The sequence below is a fragment of the Cydia amplana genome, chromosome 9, assembly GCF_948474715.1.
Source record: "Cydia amplana chromosome 9, ilCydAmpl1.1, whole genome shotgun sequence".
Lineage (NCBI taxonomy): Eukaryota > Metazoa > Arthropoda > Insecta > Lepidoptera > Tortricidae > Cydia > Cydia amplana.
Window position 1 is genome coordinate 4,112,862 of NC_086077.1, and position 27,081 is coordinate 4,139,942.

General features: G+C 40.0%; 2 protein-coding genes across 2 annotated transcripts in view; one reads left to right on the forward strand and one right to left on the reverse strand.

The window, feature by feature from the left end:
- LOC134650940 (cytohesin-1) overlaps positions 1–11,228 on the reverse strand; it is an 80,259-nt gene extending 69,031 nt beyond the window's left edge. The window contains exons 1-2 of the mRNA XM_063505896.1: positions 11,069–11,228; positions 7,538–7,770 (exon numbers count right to left, since the gene is read on the reverse strand). Of these exons, the coding sequence (XP_063361966.1) occupies positions 7,538–7,738 (201 nt within the window). The 5' untranslated portion in view covers positions 7,739–7,770; positions 11,069–11,228. The remainder of the gene's footprint in view (positions 1–7,537; positions 7,771–11,068) is intronic.
- A 2,905-nt stretch (positions 11,229–14,133) lies between these two features.
- Positions 14,134–26,062, forward strand: LOC134650660 (ubiquitin carboxyl-terminal hydrolase nonstop). The gene is made up of 7 exons (XM_063505591.1): positions 14,134–14,484; positions 14,898–15,133; positions 16,884–17,049; positions 19,059–19,169; positions 21,043–21,182; positions 23,621–24,259; positions 25,931–26,062. The coding sequence occupies exons 1-7, from the start codon at positions 14,365–14,367 to the stop codon at positions 25,983–25,985; spliced, it is 1,467 nt and encodes a 488-aa protein (XP_063361661.1). The 5' UTR covers positions 14,134–14,364; the 3' UTR covers positions 25,986–26,062.
- The last annotated feature ends 1,019 nt before the right edge of the window (positions 26,063–27,081 follow it).

The following is a 27,081-nucleotide window of genomic DNA, read 5'->3' on the forward strand; positions in this document are numbered from 1 at the left end:
ATCATGTTATATCTACCACTAGCTAGCGACACAACAGATCTGCCGAGCTTTAACGTGCTGATTGGATTTCAGCTTTGTGAGATCGGAAAAGCCAGCTGTTTTTAATTATCAGTTAAATTAATCTGATGTTCGTGATTTACAAAATGTATTCATCATAACTTCGTTATCTCACTACATTTCTTTTTTTTTATTATATAGGAGGCAAACGAGTAGACGGATCACCTGATGGTAAGCGATTACCGCCACCCATGGACACCCGCAACACCAGAAGGGTTGCAAGCGCGTTGCCGGCCTTTAATATGGGAGTACGCTCTTTTCTTGAAGGTTTGAAGGTCGTATCGGTCCGGAAATACCGCAGGCGACAGTTCATTCCACAGTTTGGCTGTGCGAGGCAGGAAGTTTCTGGAGAAACGCACAGTTGAGGACTGCCAACCATCTAAGTGGTGAAGATGGTAATGTTGTCGCGTAGGGCGCGGTCTTGACCTCTTAATGAATTAAGTTAATAAATAAATATTAGTAACAACTAACTCTTAATGAATAAATATTAGTAACAACCCACATAAGTGTAAACAAATATTGAAAGCCCTATATCTTAGTTAAGTAAATTATATGTACGTCACACTTATAGGAATGTCTCGTATCCCGAAGACGGGGTGCATGCGGAATATAGACTCTAACACCTCATTATAAGACACATGATTGCCGACTTCGTGAAATGAAATACTCCATAGTTTAATATAATATTAAGAGTAAATATAAGAGCGATTACAACGGCAGTTAAGCCTCAGGGGGCTTTGTTCGCTGTCATAATTTTTTGAATGTAAATATTTTGTGTTAATAAATAAATGAAAAAAAAATTGTTTTAAAGTTATTGTAAATATTTTACTTCCATTTGCGATAGCGTTATTTCTCTTTCTTTGTTCGCCATGTGTATACGAAAGTGTTAGCATTTGTTCAATTTAGAATAATATTTAACTACCTGTAAGTTCCTATAATTGGCTTTCTGTGTAAATCTCGATATCCTATTGTATGTTCCAAGCTGTTGCTTCTCCTTAACATAAATAAATAAATAACTTATTTCAATAATTAAAATTATTTTATACGGGTTTACTTAAGTTTTATTAAGTCGAATAAACGCTCGACATGTTTCGATCCGGTTTGAGGATCTTCGACTGGAGCACCAGTTGCACCGTCTCTACTGATTGAGCGCGCGACGTGTACGTATACGTACAAGGAAAGTGGCTGGGTTTATAGACTGTTAACCTGATTTAGTTAAATATCTCTTCGTGAAATTTATTTATAGGTTCCCGGCTCGATGGTTTTACCGTTTGTACGTTGTTCGGAAACTAAGTGCCGCCGTAAAATTCACGACACGAGCTAATATAAAATACGTACCTTGCAATTTGTACTAGGTAGTCGTAAAATACTGTAGGTACCTAAAATTTGTTTATGTTTACATAAATCTTTTGTTAGTCAATTTAATGCTTGACAATAGAAGAACCAATCACAAAGGTTCAGTGGAGTTGATAAAATTCGATTTAATAATTTCAATGTCATTCGTCGCCTGTCTACACTCCGGTCAGTATTGCACCTATGAATTGCTTACAAAAACGATATAGCATAGATAATGGGACATGAAACTATATTGGCGGCATATGACGGCCATTGTTCGGAACATGTGCACAATATTGGGTCGTACAAACATTGTTAAGGTTAGTATACACTATACAACATGACATAGTGCCGACATACGGTAGCGTTTAACACTTCAATGTGTGTATACATTATTTAGGGTACACTTATGTCTAAACACTCTATTTAGGTGTGTAATGTCTATTTATTTCGTAAATATGCCATGTATTTCATGCTATATGACCAAATATTTGCAATAAGTAGTAAACAATGATTATGGCCGTTATGAGGAACACATCTGTGTAATTGTGTATTCTGTGATGTCAGCTCTGATGTTTAGCTGTCCCCTTTAGCTAGGGTTGCCATGTCAAATAAAAAAATTAATATTCTGACTAAATTCCGGACGGTTTTTCCAAACACAATTCACCTATACCATTAATACGATAAAGTATAAAAGCGCCCATTAAATCCCTTATTCCAAAATCTTTCGTGGTCCACTATCGTGTACTCTCCGCCATATGCTGTACCTGCTGTGCTGTATGCTAACCTTTCCTTTCCTCTGCCTAACTCCAAATTTTTACCTATCTTCTAGAGGTTACACTCTAAAAAATGAAGACCAACTAAGAGCAGTTTTCTCTTAGTTGACGTTAAGTTAATTATAACAATAACGATCTTATATAAATCAAAGAAACCTGATTACTTAAAACAATAAGTGTATCTGTGATTGAACTAATAAAGTAGGTATGTTATTAATCCTAACAATTGTATACTTTGCATCTATCATTAACTTGTTGGCATAATTATGTAACGTAGGTTGATTCAATCCTTAACAAATTAATTTAAACAGATAAATATGGTAATAGTTATGAACATTTTAATAGTTTATGTGATTATTTTCTCTTTGTTGATTTACATAAGACTTGGTATTTTAATCAACTAAACATATAATATTTAGAATAACGAAGATAAAACATTCAATCCCATTATGATCAAGTTATTGTATTAATTACGAAACTAATATTCCATTCTATTAAGAATTATTTGTTAAATCGATTTTCTTCATAATTAAATTAAATAATCAGTTAATCCGTTCAATCAAGAGATAAGTAGGGGGGCGCCGGTGCACCCGCGGTCCTCCCCGCCCGCGCCCCTGCGGCGCCTTTGACCGTGCGAGTGGGGAGTCAGTCTCAGCCTCGACGTTCAGCATTCAACTACTTAGTCATTCAAGTACGCGTCAACGAAATAAACTTTACTTGTGCCTTTATTTCACGGCAAGCCTGGAACAGTGAACGTGTTACCTTTGCTTTGTGTACCTAATGTATAATAGTGTATGTGCAACATGGAGCAAGTGCTAATCGCGGCGACGGGAATAAAAGGCGCGGGGACGGGCCGGGATGGTTATGTGGGAATCCCTGTTGTGGACTAATGAGACCCCAGGTCTACCCAGTAAAACCCCTGTTGGCCGCCTCAAGGCTTTAAGGCGAGGCACGGGAAACGATCGGGACCATGCTTCCGAAACCCCGCCAGCGGCTGTCCAAACTGCGGACTCGACTTCGGAGGAACTGTTTCCCTTTACTTCTCTAAGAGTGCGCCATTTTTTGCGCATTGGCCATCCCAGGGACCCTCGTGTAGGCGATAGACGTCCCCGAGCCTGCCGCCAACGGGTACCCATAAGGGGGAAATCGACGGTTGTACGCCAAACGGTCATTATATTTGTAGCCCGTTTTAAATGTAAAACGTTTAGTTTTAGATGAATAAATAACATCTTATTATATATATTTTTTGTTTTATTCATTTACCCCCTTTTCATAAAACTTTACTTTGTTAAATTTGAATCTCAATTGTTTAATCAGTTCAACTATGAAGCTTGTTGTTTGTTGTTGTGTTTTATTGTACTAGTACAATTGATGAAGAATGGTATATTGTACTAGACAAGCTTCATAGTTGAACTGATTAAACAATTGAGATTCAAATTTAACAATTTCTTAGTTCTGGCTAATAAGATGCATAAGTCGATGCAATCATGTTCTTAGTTGAACTTATTAGGGTCAAATAGTTGATACAGTAATTCTTCATGTTAACATTGATTTACATCTTAGTTGAAATGATTAAACAATTGAGATTCAAATTTAACAATATCTTAGTTCAGGCTAATAAGGTGCATTAGTCGATGTAATCATGTTCTTAGTTGAACTTATTTGGGTCAAATAGTTAATACAGTAATTCTTCATGTTAATATTGACCTACATCTTAGTTAAACTGACTTGTTTGTATTAGTTGGTACAGTAACTTATCATGATAATAATTATCAAGCCCTTAGTTGATCTTGCTAGGATCAATTAGTTAGCATAATTATTTTTCGTGTAAATATTGAACAAGATCTTAATTGGTTCAGTTACATAGATATAGTAATAGCAATCAGAATTACCTTATTTGATGTGTCTAAGTTCTTGTTAGGCTCGTATGGAATCAAGATGCTTGATTACGAGTATCAAGATATTGATAGGGCCAACCAAATTTTTTTTAGAGTGTACCTGAGGTTTTAAAAACCACTGACACTCGGCAAGTTCCCCGGCAATCCTGACAAAGGACCAAAAACCCTGACATGTCAAGGGAAATCGAGAAATCCTGACATATGGTAACCCTGCCTTCAGCTCGCCAAGACAGAATGCGCCCCAGTTGCAAAACGATTGCAACAGCGATCGCATTCTCATCCATTATCTGTCCGTAGACATTCGCTTCACCCGATCCATCGTCGTTTGTCTTGTTTGATAAACAATTTGCAACTTCGTTCGTAAATTAAGCGCGTAGCAGACAATATTATGGATATTACTTTGCGTTTTGCTTCGATCGGTAACTACCTACTGAATAGGGTATTTGACTACTAGTCAAATCGGTTTCTTTTTTCGAACTGTCAAAACAATTTTGCTACTATGGAATTTATATGAAACACTAGCATTTGAAGTCACAATCAAATAACCTACTCTTTATAGTTTTATACGGGTTTTAAAATAGAAATTGTGTCTAAAAATTACTGCTGTCTACGTTTTTCTGTGAATCTTCTGGTGCTTTATTTCATGCATGGTGTAAAATAATTTATTTTAAATACAGTCAAATACCCTATTTGCGAATGTTTACTTCTATGTATGTCTTGTCTAATTGTTGAATTGAATGTTGTTGACGGCCATAATATTTAATACTATTAAGCCTGATTCGGACTACGGGTTGCATGTATCAAAACAATATTTTAAGTAAGTGTTTTATTACCAATATCGTTAACTAGAATGCAATAAATGTACTAGATGTGTAATGTATTGGAGTATAAGAACCTCATACGAACGAAGTTAACTTTGCAAATCGAGTAAAGAAGTAGTTTTTTGCATTCCCAGTCGTGCTAGAAATTGGCTAATACGCAACTTTGATTTATAATTTCCAACAAATTACCCAATATATTAACACATAGTGAAACACATGAGGCATGCGGGCATTGAAAAGTCAATATTTTGTTAGCACTCATATATCCCGGCGTTATTTAATCTCTGTACAAACAAGGAGATCAGTGAAACAGTGGTAAGCAACAAGTGGAAGCTATTATGTTACTGTGTCCACGCCGTCCCCTCGCTGCGTGTGAGCTATGAGCTATATAGGTAATAACACTAATAACCAACGCAGCTTAGCCGCTAGCGTTATTCGTGTCGCTCTGAGTACAGTCGAGAGTCGAGCGAACGTAAGAGGCTGGCCAGTAAGTATATGTAAGTGTAAGGCCTGAGTGGACGCTCATGTTGGGCGTGCAGCGGGGCGGAGCGTGCGGCGTGCATGCAACAAATGCAAGCGTATAGGAGCGGCCTTAGTGCACACTGCTCAAATTACTTGTGAGCCGGACGCCACGCTGCACGCCCCGCCGAACGCTCCGCTTCGAGCGTCCACTCAGGCCTTACACTAAGGAGACTGTCACTTGAATGAACGGGTACGTTTGGCTGTTACTTATGATGTTGTTATTCGCTGTGTCCCGAATACTTGCCGGATATATTGTACTGTAGTGCACTAAGTATGTCAGAGGGACGACAAGCGCAAATGTAACAACCCTAGAGATCCGTATGGGACGTATCCTTCTTTTCTTAGTAATTAGCAGTAAAGGTTTGTGCTTTCACACATCCGTGTCCAGTCAGAAACAGGAATGTCGTGATTAGTCATGACGTGGTCAAGACTGTTCCGTCGCGTGCTTTTGTCGCGCTGTCAAACACTGGTTTTGCTGGGTTAATTAAAAAGGCTAGGACTTTATAATACCTCTATGTAAAACCCTTTTTATGTGCAAATAAATGATTATGATTGCATTGATTTCTGTACTAGGTAAGTATTGTTTCGGACCTCGAGGTCACGGTTTGCGTCGAGCGCTCGTCGAACATGATAGCAATAGCAATACTGGGCACTGGGCCTGTTAACTAGCGGATGCCACTTTGTAGTCGGGTGCAGCCTTCCTCGAACGCTTCGGATATCTTTAACACTATTAAACACATTAATGTCCGGATTCCATTAAAAACGTACAATTTCTGCGCTATCCAAAGGACGTTAACGATAAATAACAAGTTCTCTAAATGTTCACATGAAAATGAAGAATAAATTGATAGAGAACGCTTGGGTCTAACTAAGAAGCCCGTCCGGCTTGAACCTTAGTGGAAACAGACCTTCAATTTGAATTCGTTCTATATTATACACCTTGCCTTTTTAGGCTTCCGTAGTCAACTAGGAACCCTTATCTAACGCCATGTTTGCTATATTAAGTTCAATTCTCCTTATTAGGGCCCACCCGATTGTATTGCAAAGAAAATTGGCTTATGCAATAGTTTCACGACTATTCAGACATTCATTCATTACCTACAATTTAAACAGATTACGTTGATAAGACTATCAAAAAATATCTTAGCGATAGTAAAATCTGTAAGTTCATGTCGTATCTTGACTTCAAAACCGGCTTTCATTCAAAAAAATACAGTTAGACACATCTATGCGAAGGCCTATATGACTCCCATATTGTCAATAGCGCTAAATGTTTTCACAGTTGGGATGGTTTCGATGAGTTCCGCGTATCAGCCGCTATCGGACTGCTCTCTAGTGAAACTGATAACGCAAAAACAACTTGTGTTTGCGAGCAAAAATATTCTACAAGTTATGACGTCAATCAGCTTCAGAATGACATTGACGATATAACATATAGGACTGTACTGACTGTAGGTATTCTGGGCGCACTACAAACAAAAATACTTATTAAGACGAAGATAACTGAAAATGAACATCGTAACATATTCTGGCAAAGACTACTCAAATCGTGTACTTCTGCACTACTGTGTCCAGGTCTAGTGAAATCATTTTTTTACAATGACTTTAAAAATTACATTAAATCCAGGCGGCTATATGCGTAATATATTAACCATGGTCAGAAATACGCTGTTAAAATTTGATGGAATATAAACCGTCTGGGTTGTGTAAAAAAGAAATTAGATATGTAGTGGAATCGCCAACGCAGCGAGAGCGTCATAGATGCAGCGTGTCTGGAACAGTGCCAAGTCTACGGGCGCCACGTACGTCTAATATGACATTTTGCGTAACCTAAGCTTGAAAAATATAAGAGTTCTTTTAGTAGTTTTCGAATATCTAATTTACGTCTCAATTAGATTGGAAATATATCGATTACACTCACTTTTCCGGTAAAGCTGTGAATAGATCATTAAACCCAGTAGATCGTAATACAGGCCAGTCGCTAAATACAAGCTCTGAACCACTCTGGACAATGACTTACTTTATAAATAAACAGATTTCAACTACTCAGTACCTACGCTTCAAGAGCGGAATATTGATAGAAACGAAAGTGTAACAGTAAAAAAGAAAGCAATAAAGCATTACAGACCAGTCTAGATACAGAGGTTAGGTCCCAGGCGGATCTGGTCTTGCCGCGGGGTTGCGTGTCCTTACGCCGGCCCAGGGAGCCGTAGTTCGAGGGCGAGGGTTCTTCGCGCCGCCGCCGCCCGCCCCGCCGCAGTGAAGAAAACCAGTTGGAGACCGAACCCCGGCGCTCCTCCTCGGCCGGAGGCCCGGCTTTGATGAACATCACTTCACGAGCGCATCACACGCTTCTAACGCCTACAAGCCACAACGATTAGAAAACGCAACAAAGGAAATAATGTGATGACCTCGCCGCCCCGGTTTGGATAGGTAAATTACGAAGTCAGAAAGCCACTTGGTAAGACACAAGAAAAAGATGTAAGCATAACAAACTAACAATGGATTTAAGAAGCGGTGTATGAAGAATCCTAATGAATAAACATCCCCACATATTGCACAAGAAGCATGAAACCGAACGAATGAGTGAGCTTGATGGTGCGGTTGGGGAAATTACCCGAGAGTTGGACAAGCACAACAAAAACTATTCAGAAAGTAATGAACAAGCGCTGATTGCGAAGAGTCCTAACAAATAAACAACAGATAATTGCACAAGCATGACCTAGCGTAATGATAGCAGTGAAGACACGGATGAAAGCACAGACAGACCTGGTCATAGTCGTCGTCGTAAGTGCTGGTAGCGCGGGCCAGCCGCGCCAGCAGCGGCCACCACAGCGCGTCGCAGAGCAATCTCACATGTAAACACATCGCCACGCGCCATACACTGCCCCGTAAGGAACGCACGATACTGAAGATAGCTGCGGACGCTTGGCACTTTGACAACTCTACACGCGTGTGCTTATCTTTGTTTTCGACAAGGTTGTCACACCTGAATTAGCGTTTATCAGTAACGTAAAAACAAATGGATGATTCAGAATACTACGATTACCCGTATTTCGAAACGGCGTTACAATTAATGAATCAGTTGAACTGACTTTTGAGCGCCAAAGCGGCGAACATACGCGGCATTATCGTGAGTTAGATTAGTAAGCAGCTGAGTATTTACTATTCAAAATAGAACCATAACATAATTTTATAAGAAAACACACACAGAGGGGAACAGTTTGCCGTCAACATATTTGATTTATGTGTACATATCGCAAAAAGGTTTATGAGACAAATAATAAAAATCCACGTCATCAAACAACTGGAAAGAACACAAATGGACATTTCTGTTATCAGAGTCGGCAAGCGGCTGCGGAAGCGACAGAGGAAGTATGATAAACCGATGAATCGCGAACATTGTCCGAGGGAATGCAACTGCGATGACTCAGTTGGAGCCACGTAAAACCGGTAGGCATTTGAATGGTCGAATTCCAATTCCGCACCAGAAAATAGCGCTAGCTTTAGGCAGCCTTCCAACGAGAAACCTTAACTTTAGGCATTTATCCAGCGGAGTGGCGCGAAAGCGACTAGGAATAAACTATTTTCTCGCGCAAGAACGGACAGACCTTTTCCTAAGAGAAAATACTCGTGTGCAAAGAAAGTTACCAACACGTCACTGTTTTCCGACTAATCATACATAATTTTATTCACGGTATAGTGAAGGCTCTCTGATTTGCGTAACGCTTTGACCCCACGTGAAAACTTGCTCGACAAGCATATGTGTCGTGAGTTGGCTGAGCTTTGAATGTTCAAGGCTTCAAGGGTGAGGAAGGGTAGGAAGGCTAGCCTTCTGCAATCTATTTTTAATTCTGCAATACTAAAGATCTATGTCAGCAAATGCTGCGTCTGTACTAAAATACCTATAGGTACAGGGTCACTCCTTCCGACTAAGCTTTACGTTGTGTGGCTCGGTAATTTGTTAATAGACGTGCTTATTAGGGAAATATGACTTGCCATCTTGTACCTATAACCTCTTTTTCAAAGAAGTTTGCGAGATTTAAGCATATCTGCTTAAATCTCGCAAACTACAGTGTCCGTGGAAACCTGAATGAACCTTAACCTTACACAAATGAGAATCTTTACTATCTTTCTGTAAATAACATTATGTTTGCAAGTTAATTAAATGTAAATAGTCATGAGCAACCAACTAGGCTTGGGACAAAGGGTCAATGCTACGAGTGCCTTTGCTGTGATAATAAACACCGACCATTTTAGGCATATCGTCGGTTGACAACAAACTCATAAAAGTAACAAATCTTACCTACTTAAACAAAGAACGTGTCCGCGCGTTCAGTTGTATTCGAGGATACGAGTTTCAAAATATTTGGTGAATTTTTGACGGACTACGGCAAGACAAATAGGAAAGGGAGGGAGTAAACATCAATTTTATCTATCTATCTATCTCTTTTAGTCCCGTTTTAGTGAATAACAAAGGAAAATAAAGGATGTGTTAGTTATTATTTTAACGTTTTTATTGTCAACTAACGATATGCTCAAAGAATGCAATATGGATGCGGCTTACATAATGACATCACTAATGCAAGTAAGTAAATGAGACTCGTAATGTTTGACGTCTAATGACTGTTTGCATGAATTAAGTTGATGATTATCGACTGGGACATAACTACATAAGCGTTGACAATGTTGACATTAGGTACACCATGGTAAAGCATTAACGACACTAACATCACATCATAAACAGCATTATAATAATGGAAAAAATGTAACAAAAACTGCGTTAAGAAACAGACAGGAATGACAAACATACAGAATGATAAACAGGTAACTGGACGACAGGCGTATTATTCAGGAAAAATCATATCGAGTACGGTACTCTACTAATTATTAAATTATTGTTGATTATAAAATTATAATCACGCATATGATATGAAGCTATGCGGATGTTTTCGCAAGTCTCAGAAGTAAACAAAAACCAGTTCATATAAAGAATTCCAATAGAAATCTTGTCCGAGAAAAAAACTACGGTCGAGTTGTAGAACGCCCTGCATGGAACTTCCTACGCATAATATCTGCATAATGAGTTCATTATTACTTCCACAATACAACTAGTTAGCCACTAAGGTAGACTAAGATACCTAGTTAAGTTTTTAGTTTAGTACAGAAAGTGTCGATGCGAATAAAAGGGAACCTTAGGCCGGTTTGCTCTTATTACATGTTGCAATACAAAGCACCCTCCCCGACAATTGCCAGTCCCTTTTTTTATTCAAAATGATACATTCCCACTAACGTCAAATCTTTAGCGAACAGCCATCAATTTCTTGATAATTTCGCTATCATTAGCACGTAAATGTATACAGTATCACGTTCCTGTAAGACTGTAGTGTATGTAGTATAACACCTTAGTATTCACATGAAGGTTAACAAGTCTAGGAATGCTTCTCATAAACATTGCATTGAACGTGATTGAAAACAATATTCAATAAGGAAAATTATTGACATGAAGACTCGACAATGACTATGACGACTCAAACAAACCGTATCGACATTAAACAACATGGTGTTTAATTTTTATTTAGTAACACAGGTGATGTTTTAGGAAACCTGGACGGCGAAGTCATCTACACGGATGTGTATGGATATACAAAACACTTACTCTACACAACACAACACTGCAGTCAGAATCCGTCAAAAACAGCACTAGATTCACAAAGTACACAGTCCCTTGGCACTGCGGTCCCGGTAACTGACAGCTGTATGCGGTTCAGAGCGACGTAGTGACGCGTCCGCGCGGCGTAGCGGACCGTCTGATACTAACTTACTACAATACCGCTGTAGTAAGCCTGTGCATTGATGGCTTACGTCAGACTGGTCGCGTATTGAATGAAAAAGCTTAGCAAGGATGTCGGGATTTTAAGGGAGGGTTTTCTCTATTTTGTTGGTTAAGTTAGGAAAATGTCTGGGGGGTGGACGCGGTAAAATGGTCTGGGACCCCGTCGCGTCCCCCAATAACAGTAGCGCGGGCAACGACGCAGGGGATGTTAGTGGGTATTCTCTTCCCCTCCCTCCGCCTACCACGGGAGCGAGTCCATACCACCCTAACCCTGCGTCAAAAAAAAGGAAAATGTCGGTTTTGACTATGTCTATCATATCTTTCTGTTGCTAAGAGATTAGTTGGAAAGATATGCTTGAAGGGATAAGTTCGCATTTTTAATAACATGTAGTATCAATTTGTCACGTAGGTAATGGATTACTTTGTGCAACGTTTTAATACTAGTAAAAATACCTAAGCATGAGAAAAAGTTTTCTCAAAAATATTTTAAGGTAAAGGCAAGTAGGTAACTTGTTAGATAACTTAATAAAGAAGTGATAAATGAAAACTAGAACAAACAATGGGGGTTTGTGGGTTTCCATAGAAAGGTAAATGGTGTCATTGGTGTAATTTTCAGACTGTGAGAGCACATGTCGGCAGGTAATTAGGCATCTGTCCAGATTTCGGTTGGATTTTAAACTGTTTACAGTTTAACCACTGTGAGCAGCACTAGAAACATTAAAACGATGTTCATTATAATGCCTGTGTTCAGTGGGTAAACTAATACCTAGCTGTATATGAGGGTCATTTTCGTAAAAGTCTTATTTACGTCTAATTACCACAACTCCATATAAAATACTAACGTTAATTGGAAGAAGAATGAAAGATGAGAGAGAATGAAGTTAGGAGGGTCTCATCTCCATGTTGTAATGTATGTTAATATGTTATGTTTATTCATGGGCATTTATACCAGAATATTATTATAAATATAATATGAGCCTAAACCACGGATAAAGCTGATTTTGTTCACCATAATATGTCCATTAAAGAGTAATATGGTGAATCATTTGTTTGTTACCAGCAACACCCTTAAGGCTTCGTCACACAGGCGCGTTTTCCAGGCGCGGCATGAGCACGGCATTATAGGTGAGGCAAGAAAGGGATGCTGTATGTTTTCAAAACACCTTCAGTTGATTTGAAACCTACAAGTGCAATAACAACACCTGGAAGGTCAACACTTGAAGCTAGAAGCCCATAGGTTGCAACTCTCAGGTACCAACTTTAAATCACTTTGCAGGGGCAACCAAGAGATGTTTCAAACAAACAACCTCACCTACTCATCCAGTTCAAAAATAAACTATACAAGTACATATTATGTATATTTCTGCTACTCAGCAATGATTGTCTTGATGATCAGTATTGAAGCAACATCCCCGTTAGTTGTTATTATGCTGTACATTATAAAGTGTAAAGTAAATTAAATAAAAAACAAAGTCAAAGCTTCATTTGACTGTAAGTAAGGAGTCATAAATCATAACGAAACAATAACACTGGGTCACAGGTGGCTGGGGAATAACCACTATGTCACTATCATACCGCATGAAGTTTACTTAACTATCGCTATGGGTTTGGAGGGATTGGATACTTAAATCTTTTAAAATGAGGCACCTTTATATATTAAATAACCCATTATTTGGTTTAGAACCATACAAACTTTGACAAATAACTTAAGCAATCACATAACTGGTAACAGTCCAAATAATAAAGTCACCCATAAAAGGATTCTAACCTCAAGTTACTCCACAGCCTGATAAATTGCTTCCATTTCTTAAATAATATTCTGCTGACGCACACTTGGCAACTTGGCACATGAATAACAATCGCACAACGTAAGAAACGACAATGAAATAACACTCACCTGTATTTCTAGAAGCAACTCAGTTTTCCGACGACGAATGTCTATCAAAGTTTTCTGCTGTTCAGGTGTCAGCTCTGAAAATACCACATCAAGCATCAGCTAGCAGCTAAGCATTGAGGTCAAGTTTTTAATTGGAAAACAATTAAACTAGTTCTATGATATACGTATACACTAGAAAAAACACTCATATTACCGGAATGAGTAAAATGATCTCCATGATTGCTCGTTGTATTAGTTCCTCCAAGGGACAAGTTTTCAAATTCACTTATCATTTCTTAACTAAACGATATTTTTAAAAACAATCAACAATAGTTTACATCGTTATTAGTGGCGGCGGCCATATTTATTATTTACTTCAATCAAAGCGAGGTGAGGAGTACCACAGAGTACACAAAAAACTGTCATCATTCATTCTCATTCACTAGTTCATCGTACATGAACGGAATTCCGCCGCTGAATCTGAATCCGCACTCTTAAGTGAGAGCGAGAATATCTCTTTCTCGCTCTCACTTATGGGTGCGGCGCACCAACCTTCTGCATATATGCAGAAAGAGAGGCGCACCAAGGTCGCGGTGCGGTGCGGTAGTGTGTTAAGGGTCTTACTTGTAACGTGTAACCCAAAGAGTAGTATAATGTGAGCATAGTATACAAGGCTTTGTCTTACGCTAGTACTAGCACCCAAAAGAAAAGGATGAGTATATTTTTTTTGTTCTTATTTACTAACAAATCTAGTTTACCAGACTATAGTTCGTTTTACCACAGATTGTATACTAGTTTTTACCATTATTTTATTTCTAAATTTTATCTGTGGAAACAAACGTCACATTGTTGTCACGTCGCTGGGGCTGCCTCGCCCCCTTCTCGCCCCGCCCGACCCCTTCTTTTCTACGGATCCGTCCGTCTTCACGCCGTGCCATATTCGCCTGCGCTAGCCTCGGACGAATCGAGTCGACTGCCCGGTTCAGCAAGCAAAGCTAGCGACTTCGAGCCCAACCCATGGTCGTTTGAGAGCTCGCTTTGCGTTTGCGTAGCCCTGCAACAACGCAAACGCATCTAGTTTCTTCTTCACATTCACATCAATAAGCTCGTGTTTTATTTTTCCAAGAATTTTCTTTTGTGTTGAATTGAAACGTGTGTTCAGTCAGTGTTATTATGATTTTGGTTTAAAGCTTGCGACGTAGAAAATTTAGTTTTGCGTCGCCGGTGTTATACAAGCAAGAAAATGAATGACAATGGATGCATTCACTTGAATAATTTTAAGGCAGCCAAAGGATCTAATCCTTACAAAATAGTGCATGCATTCTTCGTGTCTTGCACCTCATTAGAAGCTAGAAGATACAAGGTAAGCGCTGAGAATGGCGTTGTAAATCCCGCAGGTATATTTACATCTCTATAAGAACACGCATTTTGTTTTCAAGACAATGATAAGGCTCAGAAAACAACGAAATTCTCTGTATTTTCAAGATTTCGCTGAGCGTATTTGCTAATAAAGAGTAATCAGCTGTTTTAAATACTTATCAGCTGATCCGTAATCTTTGACCTCAAAACAGCTGATTATGTTAGGCATTGTGTTTGTCGCGTGTGATGCGGCGTGATGTCGTGTTGTGACTCACTTGTAATGAGATTTATAAGAATATTATTGACATAATCTTTCGTTTTTAATTAAAAACCTCATCTTAAAACAAAAGAACAAACCTTAACACAAAAAAAATTAAATGAGTTAAAATGTCTATGCTTGACTGTTTTTTTTTTCAGGCCACATCATGTCTGTGTTTTACATGTGGCCAGCCCGGGCCCCGCATGCACTCTTGCCTTCATTGCATATTCTTTGCCTGCTATGCGGGCCACATCCAGGACCACTCAAAAACCAAAAAGCATTTTCTCTATGTTGATTTGAGCTATGGAAATATATTCTGTGCTCAATGCCAGGACTACATTTACGACAGAGAATTGGCTGAAATTGCTTTGAACCATCGGCTAAAAGAAGCAAAGTAAGTAATCAGACTAATAAAGCTTAGATTGTAGGTACTAAACCTACCTATGCATATGCACATATGTACTGAGATACTGAGACATCATTAATTTTTACAATATTATTCCTATTACAAATGTATTTCCAAATCATAAGATACATGCTTAATTTACATATAATTACAAGATTTCAATTCAATTCAAAATATACTTTATTCATGTAGGCCTAGCAACAAGCACTTATGAATAGTAATTAGGTATTACATAGGTACATATTATCTTAATCTAATTATCAGAGCAATTTATTGGTGTTAATATTATTCCATAATAACATTGGATCATACAGATAAAATTTAATACTAAGAATTTCTCAAAAAGATCGTCAAACATAAAAAAAATTGTATAAAAAATACTAGTCTAGAATTTCTAGAATAAAATCGAAATGTCAAAAAAAAAAACAATAAAAGAAGTACATACATTTCTTAAAGAGGTAGACTGAGATTATAGTTTGCAGTGTAAATATTTAGGAATATGCACTTCTCAAAATGGGGTAAGTATGCAAACCAGGTGGTACCAGTAATTATAAAAGATTCAAGACAAGACAGCTAATATACCTACATGGGGCTATAAATTTGAGAAACCCTGCTCTAAATATGATAGCATTAAAGCCTTAATCTTTAATTTCTAGATAACCTACATTAACCTCTGATATCAGCAATGATGATGAAAATTTGGCCACTTATCTGATGTTTTCAAAGAGTTATCTTATCTAAGGTTTTCTTTCAGATTTTGGTTAAATAATTGATCTTATTTAGCTAATTTAGTACAAAGATGTTTAAGACTAGACCTAGCCTTGCTTAAGGCTTCGTCACACAGGCGCGTTTTCCGGGCGCGGCGTGAGCGGGGCGCGCCGCTTTTACATATAAAATGCTCACGCCGCGCCCGGAACACGCGCCTGTGTGACGAAGCCTTTATTGTTTACTATGCCAAATATACCTTAGTCATCTCGGTTTGGGGTTTAATTGAATTTTAAGTTTATATATGTCAGTCATTTTAGTTAAGTTGTGACAGGCTAATTCTAAAGGAAGGATCCATTCTTAGTAAGCCAAGGTTCAAACACTGGTTTGGAAGTCACTCCCTTAAATGATATCGCGTAATCCGCCTATCCCATCATCCAATTTTGTAGCACTCTGTACCTACTATGTAGATGCTATTTTATTAAATAATTGGTAACTTTAAATGATTATATTATATAACCTGATAGAATCGTATAAAGTCCTATATAACTGTAAATATAAGTACCTACTATTGTGTGCCCTTAAAGGGTGTCATGAACTGGCCTCTTAAATTGTAACACCTTATTATGTACATGACAATGCAACATTGAATAAATGACTAAATGACCTATGATGATGATGATGGTGATGGTATCCTGTTACTCCTCATCAGGGGCATAGGGCTCTCAGTAAGGATTTCTATTTTTCGCGGTCCAGCGCGGCCTCCTCCAGCTCCGCCCAGCCGAGGCCGACTGGTGCAGCCTCCTTTTCCACTGTGCGCCTCCAGGTGGTACGTGGGCGACCTTGCCCCCTTTTTCCAGGAATTTTCCAAGTTCAGCCTTTGCTTGGATAGGTGGTTGTATGGCTTAACCTCGTAAGAACCAGGGCAATTTTGGCTCCTTTGAATTTGCGTTCTTTTCTTTCTATATGAGTTCAAAACTCGAATTTAATTTGTAACACGTGTTTATCTTGAAGCCATGTGTTTATCTTGAAGGTCCCTAGGCATCGGCGCGCCGTTCATGCCATGGCTGCCGAACGCCAACGAGGCGACGGCGCTGCGGCGCCTCCGCAAGCGGCGCCTCATCAGCCCCTCCACCACCATCGGGCTGCGGGGGCTGCAGAACCTGGGCTCCACCTGCTTCATGAACTGCATTGTACAAGTAAGATTCATTTCATAAGTTTTATCAGCGTAGAAATATAGTCATCACCCTGCCTCCGTTTTCAACAAAATTAACAAACTTTTGCATTTACTATATTAGTAAGTATATTTCTAATTTTCTAGCTATTTTGAGCTTCACTACATAGTATAAAACAAAGTGGCTTCCCGCCGCCTGTCTGTCCCTATGTATGCTTAGATCTTTAAAACTACGCAACGGATTTTGATGCGGTTTTTTTTTAATAGATAGAGTGAGTCAAGAGGAAGGTTTATAATTTGTTAACCCGTGCGAAGCCGGGGCGGGTCGCTAGTATTAAATAAATCGTGTCTTGTTGCGTTGGAGCGGTTGGATGTAGAATGTACCTTTGGGATCTTTTGTACAATGCAAGTTGCACTGGATTATGAAACTATTTTGAACAACTATGTAATGCCAAATGGTTACAGGATAAACAATAGTTTATTTTCAACTTGGTAAAATCCTTATTATACAACTATTACATAATACTACTAAATACATACTAAACACATAATAAATAATGTAATAATGTATCTCTCAGTTACTTAAAGGTTAGCTGGAAGAGATCCCTTAACCGGATAAGTTCGCCTTTGTACACATTTACTGGATGATCTCTGTGTTATGTACTTGTTTTGTGCAATAAAGTGTTTACTACTACTACTACTAATAAAGAAAAGGTGTTTTAAATCTTACTTTTACATAGATCTAAATGTAATCTGTAGGTAGGTACCTGTTCTTGGAAAAAAAACCTTAAAGGGTTTCAACCTTTTATGTCTAACTGGAAACCCATAGAAGGTACAGGTTACTTTTTACCTGGCCATGTTATAACAAAAGGCATTTTCGCAAAGGAATTTCAGATTGCCACTGCCACTTGATTGATTTCTTCAATTTTAAGAATTTACATAATATGTCGGTAAAGTTTAAATTACAATAATGATAAAGAAGCATCAACAACAGGAAACCAAGTTATCAACAAGTTACAGGGACGGAAGGAAAACGTATCATTTTCATGTCTAAATATACGTTTATTTACGTTTGTTTGACTATGTTACGAGCTATTATTTAGGTCAACACATTCACTGCCAGCGCCTAGGCGCGTTCTCTGTAATACAAACAGGTGCTTTTCGCTACATACGGGTTTTCCCATGTTATTTGCTATGCTCGTAGCGCTTAGCTCGCGCTGGCAGTAAATGTGTTAGTGTCTTGTATCTGCAATATTATATAGGTATGTATAGCTGGTCTGGTAATTGAATGGAATTCTGTTGTCGTAACTCGTAAGCGTTGATTTAACGCAATTGCAGTATTTAGCGTCGATGGAACCGACTCAATTACTAATTGAACGAGTTTAGGTATTTGAAAACAACCAAAGTCACTATCAATATAGTTTTAAACTTAATATAGATTTTTCCGTATTATTTAACGAATTTAATTGATTGAATTGATGAAGCTGAAAAGGAAATTGCAATCTACGATAAAATTACGGGCTCTATGAGCTATAGACACTCGCGAACTAAGCTCAGCCATTTTTGAAATAAAATCCAATAACTATCTATGTCGTGGCCAGATCAGATCATGATCATTTTATGAAATACCATTTTAGAATTGATCACTTCATGATATGGTTGAGTTAAGTTTGACTGTTTCATGATGTGGCCAACCGATTGTTTCATGAAATGATTGCTACATCATGAAATTATCAATTCTGGCCACGATATCGACATAAAACCATATAATTAGCGAATACCTAAGTACGCTCTTAAAATTTCAGAATCGGTTGAAAAATGCGTGACCTGGGGCCCGTTTCTCAAACTGTTTCTATCAAAAGCTGTCAAAAAGTGACATTCACTTGTATTACAAGTGACAATCTTTTGAGAAACGGGCCCCTGTACTTAGAGGCAAACAGACGGTCATACGAAAACATTTATGCCCCAGGTGAAACGGAGACGCACCGTGCTTGCTCTGTCAGTAAGCTTATGTTCAACAATGTTTATTTCCAGGCCCTGATCCACACGCCTCTCCTCCGAGACTACTTCCTCGGTGAGAAGCACAAGTGCAAGTCCCAGGGCTCCGGCAAGTGCTTGGTGTGCGAGGTCTCCAAACTGTTCCAGGTAAATAAAGTAAAAACCTTAAGTACCTAAAACAGGGGTTTCATGGGTGGGTCATCAGGAGTTGAAAGGTAAGATAAATTTATTTATTTATTTAAACTTTATTGCACAAAATACACATAAAATGTACAAATGGCGGACTTAATGCCTAAAGGCATTCTCTACCAGTCAACCATAGGGCTAAACAGAGATGTAATAAAAATGGTGCGAGAAGAAAAGTAAGAGAATCTAATTAGGAACTATTGCAAACAACTGAAAAACATAATAAACTACATATACAATACACAGATAGAAATAATAAAATATATACAATGAATGTACTACTACATAATTCTCACATACATATTAATATATTACGATGGATACTACCTACTCATACTCTTGTTTTAGCAGATGTTTATGCAGCATCCTCTTAAAAGCAAATTTGCTCGGGGCTTGTCTTATGTTGAGAGGGAGTGAATTCCAGAGACGACTCGCCTGGACAGCGAAGGAATTAGTCATGAAACCAGTATGGTGAGCAGGAACTGAAAGTTTGAGAATACGAGAGGATCGCAGCTCGCAGCCTGGGCGAGGGGTGTCAAACACGAACTTATTCTTAAGATATTCAGGAGCAAAAGGCTCAAACATAATAGAAAATAGGGTACAAAGTATTCTAAGGCATAAATAAATAGGGATCAAAATCACAAAAATCGGCCGCGTATTTTTTTCATTTTTGAAGTGAAAATTTCTTTAGCGGCGCTGGGCACTTTTTGAGGTGGGGAAAAAATGATAAACTCGAGACTCGCTAATAAAAGTGAACTCTAGTACTGGTGAATAAAACTCAAAATATCATGACCAAATATATTTAGATGCGAGGTCTGCAAGGTAACTTTACATTTCTATTAGAATTTTAAATAATTAACGCTACAAATTTGAATTTCGAATTTTAAACAAGCTCACTGACCAGCAATTTCGGAACTAAAGTTTTTCAATAGAAAGGAGGATGGGTCAATTATACATAGTGCTGCAGACATTTTGGACTAGTCATTCAGTTTTCACTTCTGTCGGCACTCCCGGAGTGCAACCCGTTGTTTTTTTTATAACATTTTCTGAATATTGCATAGAATTATGAAAAACTCAGACAGAAAATTACGTTTAATTATGTTGTAAGTAATTCAGCATTAAATATAATTTCAACCCATATATGTATATGAATAATAAGGGATTTGTACATATAACTTTTTTATCAGTAAAAGTCTTTGTGACACAATTATGACCTGACTAAGTACAGTTCACAACGCCTAGACAACTGTTCCTGAATCTTCATAAGTAGACAGGATTAACTTATCAGTTAATTAAATTTTGAGGCTGAAAACGACGTCATATTACAAATTTCAAAAAGTGTATACAATAGGGGCATGAGCTAAAATGTTACATGTATATCTATTTAACTAACTTACGTAACACGAGGCACTAACAATTGTGACGTTTGCATGTTCTCATCTGACTCGGAAAAATAATGTCACTGAGTTATAACTGATTATACCTGATGTTATACCTGATTACGGACTGAATTTACAGTTACCTACGTCAAACCGCTGATCTTAGTTATTATCCATGACAGCAAACAGCGGCGTCTAGAGCGCCTTGAGTTCAGTTTCATTTAGTGTGTAAGTTAGGCCTTATTCACATTGTATAATAAATAAAAAAATAAACGCCACGTCAATGAAATTGAACTTCATGCCTCATGCATGCATGCTTTATGTGTACGTAGGTCTATGTTGCTCTGTGGTATGTGACCGATTAATCCGTCTTTGACGTTGGACCTGCGGTGCTGATACTGCTGATATATCCGTCATTGGCGTCCATAAGGTTAAGTTTTCTCTTTGCACTTCAGGAGTTCTACTCCGGCGCGAAGACCCCGCTGACCCTGCACCGGCTGCTGCACCTGATCTGGACGCACGCGCGCCACCTGGCGGGCTACGAGCAGCAGGACGCGCACGAGTTCTTCATCGCCACCCTGGACGTGCTGCACAGGTGACTCTAACTCCAGCTGTGACCCCGCCACACTTGGTCTGGACGCACGCGCGCCACCTGGCGGGCTACGAGCAGCAGGACGCGCACGAGTTCTTCATCGCCACCCTGGACGTGCTGCACAGGTGACTCTAACTCCAGCTGTGACCCCGCCACACTTGGTCTGGACGCACGCGCGCCACCTGGCGGGCTACGAGCAGCAGGACGCGCACGAGTTCTTCATCGCCACCCTGGACGTGCTGCACAGGTGACTCTAACTCCAGCTGTGACCCCGCCACACTTGGTCTGGACGCACGCGCGCCACCTGGCGGGCTACGAGCAGCAGGACGCGCACGAGTTCTTCATCGCCACCCTGGACGTGCTGCACAGGTGACTCTAACTCCAGCTGTGACCCCGCCACACTTGGTCTGGACGCACGCGCGCCACCTGGCGGGCTACGAGCAGCAGGACGCGCACGAGTTCTTCATCGCCACCCTGGACGTGCTGCACAGGTGACTCTAACTCCAGCTGTGACCCCGCCACACTTGGTCTGGACGCACGCGCGCCACCTGGCGGGCTACGAGCAGCAGGACGCGCACGAGTTCTTCATCGCCACCCTGGACGTGCTGCACAGGTGACTCTAACTCCAGCTGTGACCCCGCCACACTTGGTCTGGACGCACGCGCGCCACCTGGCGGGCTACGAGCAGCAGGACGCGCACGAGTTCTTCATCGCCACCCTGGACGTGCTGCACAGGTGACTCTAACTCCAGCTGTGACCCCGCCACACTTGGTCTGGACGCACGCGCGCCACCTGGCGGGCTACGAGCAGCAGGACGCGCACGAGTTCTTCATCGCCACCCTGGACGTGCTGCACAGGTGACTCTAACTCCAGCTGTGACCCCGCCACACTTGGTCTGGACGCACGCGCGCCACCTGGCGGGCTACGAGCAGCAGGACGCGCACGAGTTCTTCATCGCCACCCTGGACGTGCTGCACAGGTGACTCTAACTCCAGCTGTGACCCCGCCACACTTGGTCTGGACGCACGCGCGCCACCTGGCGGGCTACGAGCAGCAGGACGCGCACGAGTTCTTCATCGCCACCCTGGACGTGCTGCACAGGTGACTAACTTCAGCTGTGACCCCGACACAGTGGACGCGGCTGTCTGAGAACTGCTCCATAACTACGCTCACACTTGGCCATTCTGTGATAGATAGATAGATTAAATCTCTATTCAACCACAACATACATTCTTTGTGACACAAACAAAAGACAAGAGACAAAAATTACACAATACATATTATTATTCTTTAATTTAGTCGAGGGTCATGTGTTGTGGTACAGGCAGTGTTGGCCGAAAGTTAATGCAAATTGAAAATGCTGGCCATTAACCATTATAAATTGAATCGTAAACTATAATCGTCCGATACGGTTTAAGGTTCAATTTATAATGGTTAATGGCCAACATTTTCAATTCGCATTAACTTTCGGCCAACACTGGGTACAGGATAGGCACTGACTCAGCATATATGCTGCGGAGGCCACAGCGCTGATCTTCCGTCAGTGCCTCTTTCAATTCCAAGTTCTGCCCTCCTGTAGCTCGGCCTTCGGCCTCGCACAGAAGCACGCTATAGTCGGGCACTGCGGGCCTTCTGCGTATTTCGGCTTTTGGCCTCGCTTATGCATGATCATTGATCTAATTTTAACTTACTAATAACTAACTGACTCCCTTATTCATAAAACTTTACGGGCCTGATTTAGTTAAATTATGTTTTATCCCTTTCTTACAAATACATAAGTCAAAATGACAGATAAGACTAGACTAGACTAAGGACAAACGATTATTAACTAATTGAGGTTTGTAGCGCGTTTATGAACAATGGGTTAGTTTTTAGTGATGCGATAACGTTTGATAATTCAGGCGGTCTAGCATGAGTTGCGTTCTCGCGCGCGAGTCCATATTTGAAGTCGCGCGAGAACGCAACTCATGCTAGACCGCCAGGTACCCAGAATACTGATGATGCCTTTACAGCGCTCTCTACGTCGCTCGCTGTCAAACATATTTTTATCTCTGAAGGCTATCGTGCAATAGGGTATGGCGTTTTCGCGAATCAATGTACGATTTATTTGGTTTCTTTTAGAAATCTGTCATACGCATTCGCATTTATATGATATATAAGTTAGGTAGTTACTAAATAATAACAAAGACTATGAAAGCATGTTAGGGTATTAGTGAACAATATAGTTTAAGTGCATAAACAGTGTAGTGCAAAACTGACTTTAAATATTGAATTCGAAATATAGTGAAGTGTCATCTATCCAGAGGGAAAGGCATGTTATATATTGACATGTGTGGGTAGATAAGAAGATCTGCGGGTACCCCCAGTTCGGTTCTAGCCAGCAAGCCAGCACACGTGCGTAACAAAGGCCTTCTAACTTACGGAGATCTCGAATTTTCCAGACATTGCATGAACGGCGTCGAAGAGCACACCGAAAAGGAGAACGGGCGGTGCAACTGCATCATCGACCAGATCTTCACGGGCGGCCTGCAGAGCGACGTGGTGTGCACCGCCTGCTCCGGGGTCTCCACCACCATCGACCCCTTCTGGGACATCAGCCTCGACGTAGCAGGCCCCGGGTCCCTCCAAGCCTGTCTAGAAAGATTCACCAGAGCGGAACACCTCGGCTCCGGAGCTAAGATCAAATGCTCAAACTGCCGAGCGTACCGTGAATCAACGAAACAGCTGACGCTCGAAACGCTGCCTATAGTAGCGAGCTTCCATTTGAAACGCTTCGAGCACTCATCGCAGATCGACAGAAAGATCTCCACGTTTGTGTCCTTCCCGGCTGAATTGGATATGACTCCGTTCATGTCGTCACACCGCCGGTCTGTTGACAGCGGGGCGGTTGATAACAACAACGCTCCTGAAGGCGTGTTCGAGGATAACCGGTACTCGCTTTTCGCGGTGGTGAACCACCTGGGCTCGTTGGACGCGGGCCACTACACGGCGTACGTGCGGCAGATGAAGGGCAGCTGGTTCAAGTGCGACGACCACATGATCACCAGGGCCTCGCTCAGGGAGGTTTTAGATAGCGAAGGGTACGTATCTACAATTTTTTGATAGAGTTAAATGATATTGAAACTTAGCACGCGTGTGTTACCTTCGGTTTGAAAGTTGGTCAATAATATAAACCATGTCACCAACCTTGTAATTTTGAAGCTGTGGAACACGCAATACAGACATGCCTGCCCCCACATAAATATACTTTTACACTCATAACCTTTTTTTTGTAAAAAGTAGTGTCCGACCGAAGGTTCGGTTTCGGTTTCGGTTTCGGCCAGTTTCGGCCAAAAAATCATGTTTCGGCTGTAGTTTCGGTTTCGGCCAAAAAACGGCCGAACCTTTCGGCCGGGCCGAAACTTACGAAATGGTACTTCGGACAAAGACCAAAAGTGGGGGAATAAGTAGGACAACAATATTAATACCTACATATACTGATTCATGTATATTAGGTACAGACATTAATTGTTTTATTATAAAACACAATTCCACTAATGAGGGCGCCACTGGACGGTTGACGCAGTCTTAAGAGGCTGTCAATACATAAGTGAATGAGATAGCACTGTCGCATGTTACTGGGCCCTGGGCAAGATAATAATAAGAAAACTAGTCTCACTTTTTACCTCAATTTACCATTGGTTTGTGTTCCACATGTCCTCTACTTCAGCTTAGCCTTTGGCCTTGCTGCGCCATGCTCGGCCTGCGGTCTCGCTTTTGAATCCAATGGACATTGGTTGGAGTCTGTGCTCAACTACTTATCCTGAAGCCTTAAGCACGGCTAGGGCTTTGACTTCGCATGAAAGTTCGCCTCAATGGGGCACTTCGGACTTTTCGGCCCAGGTGAAGATCAGTACCCGGCCTTGCGATATTGTTAACAAAAAATTTCGCGCTCGCTGCGCTCGCGTTTTTGGTTGACCCTGTATCTACTAGGGAATGCTCCCGGTACTGAGTTTGTATGGCGAGAACCGGGAATTCCCGGTTCCGGTACTGTATTTGTATAGGAAACCAGTACCGGGAGCACTCCCTAGTATCTACATGTTAGCTTGACTGGTGAATGAATAGAGTTAGACCAAGAAAATTCTGCAATGATTTTGATAGCATACGCAGTGCAACTAGTGCAAATGTTATTTATACGTCATAATTTCATAGAAGTTTTGACGTTTAAAATAACACTTGCACTGCGTGTGTTATCAACTTATCAAAATCGTTGTAGAATTATCTTGGTATAACTCTAGTAATTTTCATAAAAAACTGCTTAAGTAATAAGTAACATCAATTTCAAGGACATTGGGTGTTGACGGCCCCATAATATGTGTGTAAAAGCGGTTTTATTACATTTTATCAACGGTTTTAACAAGTCTACAAAAGTTTCGGTTTCGGTTTCGGTTTCGGCCGAAACTAGAGCCAAAGCCGAACATTCGGTTTCGGTTTCGGTTTCGGCAAAAAAACATGTTTCGGTCGGACACTAGTAAAAAGACGTATCCAACTGATCTATTAAAGACTTGCTTATGGTTTATTTTTCTCAGACTTTCGTAAAAAAATAAATTCCTCTTATATGTACTTTAAATGTTTTTTTTATTGTTTTCTAATACACACATGTTAAAATAAAAGTAATAAATGATAATGACAAACAAATGAAATATAATAATGTTGATGAGAGTTTACAATGACGACATTTATTTTTAATTGAGTATTTTTTTATTCGACAGATATCTGCTCTTCTACCACAAGACTGTTCTGGAGTATGAATGTGAGAACTTATAAGTTAACGTACCTATATTAAATACTATGGTGTGACCTACGGCCTTTGCCAAAAGTATTGAGTACCCATTATTCCTATACTTACTTAATTGTATAAATTTATTTAATATATTTTTCTCTTTTTTTAAAGTAAACATTGGCGTTTAATAGAAAAAATATATACATGATGAAAACTTACTTAATAATACATAAAAACCTAAGAAAACAACGCTAAAAAAAACGGATTGTCTATGAAGTGTCTAGTTACCATTTTTGTATTTTATATCAATGTTAAATAATGAAATGAAGTAGTAAAAAAAAACAATGTAAAGTTTTGTATAGATAAAGCATGGGTGCTTAATACTATGGCAAAGTAGTGTACATGTGTTTGCACAAGGCGCAGGCTACTTATGCTAGCATCACCAAGTGTACATGTGCGATCGTCATATTTTAGCTGACAATAAATAAATAAATAAAAATAAAAATAGCTGACAATACTTAACCCTTATTGCAAAGACGTACGGTTAATCTGTGGTCAGTTAAGAATAAATGCTCGAGTTGCAGAATATAATATGTGCAAGCTTCGTGCACCTTGTGCAACTAACATCACAATGTATGAGCCCGTCGGAAGTTAGGATATTATTTGAATGTAATTATACAAAAAGTATACTTTTAGGTGTGTTGTAATCTTTAAATAACGGACGTGTATCAATAAAATATGCCATTTCATGTTAGGACTAAGATCTCTTTACACCTGATTTTTCGGAAAAAACCAACCTTGTATCTGGGCGTTGAAACTTAACTCTTCAAGTGGCACTAAGTCATTTTTGAGTTAAACACTACTTATGCCGCGCTTTAAAGTACCTACAAGTTAAAATGAAAATGCCTATCTAGAACCTTCTGTCACAGAATAAATAATAGTACTAGGTACAGAAGATTCACTCTCTAACAAAACGCGTTTATTACGACAGATATGACCGCTAGGTGGCGCAAGCGCGAGCAGGCGTCCGTTCCTTAGCGGTGCGCGGCAACTACTATGGCTAGACACCACAATTGGTGTGGGCCGCATGTACTTGTAGGTACTTGTAGCGACGCGACGAAATTGCGGAGTGAGCCACGC